Source organism: Gavialis gangeticus, unplaced genomic scaffold (assembly GCF_001723915.1).
Source record: "Gavialis gangeticus isolate Ggan-Ray unplaced genomic scaffold, GavGan_comp1, whole genome shotgun sequence".
NCBI lineage: Eukaryota > Metazoa > Chordata > Crocodylia > Gavialidae > Gavialis > Gavialis gangeticus.
The window spans coordinates 35451167-35454825 of NW_017729000.1; the positions used below are offsets into that span (position 1 = coordinate 35451167).

At 43.1% G+C, this 3659-nt stretch overlaps 1 protein-coding gene across 2 annotated transcripts in view; it reads right to left on the bottom strand.

The window, feature by feature from the left end:
* The window catches only part of LOC109290122 (rho GTPase-activating protein 7-like), a 153588-nt gene that overhangs the window by 48801 nt on the left and 101128 nt on the right, over window positions 1-3659 (bottom strand). Inside the window, exon 1 of one of the 2 annotated variants that reach the window (XM_019506513.1) lies at window positions 3636-3653. The exons of the other annotated variant lie outside the window; for it this stretch is intronic. Within the exon in view, the coding sequence (XP_019362058.1) occupies window positions 3636-3648 (13 nt within the window). The 5' untranslated portion in view covers window positions 3649-3653. Of the gene's footprint in view, window positions 1-3635; window positions 3654-3659 lie in introns of those variants that run through there. 2 annotated transcript variants of the gene reach the window in all.

Below are 3659 nucleotides of genomic sequence, written 5' to 3' on the forward strand. Positions count from 1 at the left end.
TCGGACTTGATGATCTGCTCAGGTCCCTTGCAACCCTACTAACTATGAAACTATTTCAAGGAAATAAGCAACATGAATGGCCATTTGTACTTTGATATTACATATTGAAATAAAGTCTTTTTAATGCCAAAATGTTACAACAGGTTCGGATTCCTGTTTTAAACTACAGAATGGAAAATTATACTTCACAGCTTTACTGTATTAAAACAAAACTCACTGTATTGTTCTTAAACTATGGTCTGTCATTGCTGCTTTCCTACGTTTGAAAGGAACATTATTTACAAGGTCAAGGTAAATTCACATTTTCCATTTCAGCTACATACAATGTAGCAATTAGTCTGGATGGAAAAGTAAGAAAGAGGATTTGGAGTATTTAAGTTTGAAACTGTACCCAAACCAGGCACGTATGCAAAAACTCTTGAGCTTTCTGTTCACAGCCCCTTTATCAATTAAGCCAAAGTCTCTTCCTTCACAATGTTAGGTGTAATGAATTCCATAGGAAGTTGTTAATGAAAAGTAACAGATTCACTCAATACTCCCAGATCATCGTGGCAGGTTCAAAGGGTAGAACGTAAGTAGCATAGGACTGATATTCTAACTTTACTTGTAGTACAAATGTATGAGACATTTGTAATAACAGAAACAGAAATAATTCCAAAGGGTATCCCTTGCTGATATCTGAAGGATTTTTCCTTAAGACACTAATCATACTATGACAGCAAAAGACAAACTCACACAGAACAAGTCATTTTTTTGGAACCTACTTGATATAAAACAGCAAAGCAAAGTGTCCCAGTACTAATCTGCTGTTGCTGCTGCTTCCCATCACTGGCAGCTCTGAGCCTATTGTCCTTCCCAGCCTCCTCCATATGCTCAAGAACTGGAGTCGACATGTATGGGAGGTGCTTGGCAGCTGCAACAGCCAGATGCCAAACTCTGGAATGCATTTTTCCTATACCACATGAGCCTACCCCATCAGCGAACCAGCTGACAGGTTCTTTGTGCAGTCTCTTGGATAGTTTCATTGTTGGCTACGCTTGCAGCTGTGGAGTTGACTTGGGGGTTGATATGGGGTCAGGTTGCTGAAAAATGTATTAGTTCTTCCTGATACCACCATTGGTCTACATTTCTTCTTGTATCTGTAAAAATGCATTTAAATTGCCCACAAGCTGCAGCAGCTAAAAAAGCAATTCCCTTCTATACAAATCTGAAAAAGTACTGGGCTAGATCCATGCTGTTCCAGGGAGTTATCATGAATTAGATCATAGCCTCCGGCTATGCAAAGTGTCACATCTTAAGCAAATTCTTTTTATTAAGTCAAGGTGTTAATGAAGCATCTGACCAATGTTCAAGGTTGGCATTTTATGCCTTTAAAACAAACTGTTTGCACTGACCTGTTTAGAAAAATGGGCCAAACACTCATGACCTGTAACACTATCATAAAACATTAGCCCACATAGATGAGAATGGGAACAAATGAAACGTATGCACTTAACCAATGCATAATCCTAATTAAATAAAAACTAAATGTTTTATTATCCCATCAAAAACGTTTGTTACTAGACTACAGAAGCTGGACAGGAGTTTGCCAGGAGGATTTTGGCTTCATGTGAAATTGAGGTTAACATAACATGATTTGATCTTCCATTCTCACTTTGATGTCTTGTTGGTGCACGTGTTGCAGTGTACTGCATGTGTCCAATGTGACCTAATGGTTCATTTAATAGCTGCAACATTACTTCTAATGCAAATTAGAACAATTCCAAAATTTTATTATATGTCTCCATTTGGGGTCAACTTGTCCCATCCCTATCCTTTGTGGCAGGCAGCCTTATTCAACTACCCTGATTCTGAGAGTATAATCCTTGGGACAATGATACCCTCAGGTTGATTAATAGAAGGGTTAAGTGTAGCACTTCTCCTTTACACACAGAGCACCCCCCCAGCCCAATTAGCAGAACAAAAAATATTAGGTCAGATATCATTGACTAGGTTTTAGAGTGGCCCAAATAAGATTGTTGCTGCTTTTTAAAAAGACAGGTAGTTTATAAAGATTATAATTTTTTCACATAAAGACACATGGGTAGGCAGTCATTCCTGCACTGATTTATGAAGAGCCTAGGGGAGCCAGGTACCTAACTTGCATTGAATGTCAATGTGAGACCATCACTCAGCCCTCTAACTTCAAATCCCCATCTTGAAAACCTCTGCCAGAAGGTTTGGATTATACAACAAGGACCTCGATCCCCTAAATTCTAACCTCAGATAACTTCTATGTGCTCTGGTTTACCCAGCTGTGAAATGGGAATAAATACATGAGTTAAGGATCAATTTCTCTCAGAGCTTGATGGCCCTTAAGAGAAAGACTTGCTGAATACTAAGTGCCAAATAACTAGAGAGAAGGATAACCAGTTTCATAGTTGATTGGTACTCCCAAAGCACAAAAATAAACCAGTCCAAGCCAGCCAGATGGGAGTGAATCTGTGACGTTATGAAGTCTTTTGTAATTAAATCTAGCCATTCTAGCTATTCCTCAACGCAAAAAATACCACTATTAATAGTTCCATAGGCAGCGGCTAAGATAGTTACCTAAAAAGTGGCTTATTATCAGTAATTTGCAGAATGAAAAAGCTCCCGGTAGATTTGCTAGCCGTACAGAGGGACACAGCACTGAGCTGTACATGTAGCTCAGCCCTCAGATCAGTAGGCAATTTTGTGTGCTGCCAATACATGCTAATGCAATTTGTTGACTTTCAAAGGCACAAAGCAAAACAAGCTACTGAGGTTTCAGTTAATGTAATTTCCTATGGGCAGCACAGTCAGACTTTCAAAGTAAAGCTCCTCATTATGAGATAGACTTTAAATATATATACACCTAAAAACCAGTCGTATTGCCACTGCATTATCACTGTTTAGTTATTTGAAACTTCCTTACAAGCATTTAAATCGGAGGGTTCTGTACAACTACAATTGCTGGGGTGCAGGGTTGAAGGGTGCCTACGCTTCGGTAGTTCCTTTTGTCCTAGGAAGTCGGCTGTGTCCCTGGCACGTTGCTTTCATTGGTTTGATGGCACTGCATGCCACCATACAGTTTACTCCACCCACATTACAATCCTGTCCTTGACAGCCAAGATTTTTTAATGTTTCCTGGAAACACAATCGCATCCCTCTGGCTTGGCTTGGCTTTTCCTGTCCCCTCACAACCTATGAGTTTCAGCAGCACCTGGGGAATTACTCATGTTAATAGGGCAAAGATTTCGTCCAGACTCTTCAGGCCAGGTGAGATGGGGAAAAAGCCACCACTTTGTCCTTGCTTTGAGCCAAACCCACAGAGGCTGGAGCGCGGCGCCGGCCTCCCCGTGTGGAGACCACGGCTCGGCCGGCCAGCGCCCGGCGCCTGTTCACCATCTCGCGGCTTCAAGTCAGGCCGGTTTCGAGACGAGAAGCCCTGCGCTAGACTCCTCCAAGGCGAGCTAGGGGCGGCAGGGCAGTAGGGGGAAGCGGCGCCGAGACGCCAGGCACTCGCGCTGCCCTGTCCCGCCCCGAGGCTCCCGGCGCCGTGTCCCGCTGCAGCAGGCAGCGCGGGGGGGCCCGGTCACCCCAGGCGGACCCCGGCCCCGGCCCCCCGCACTCACGCGTCAGGATCATGGTGCCCGGGG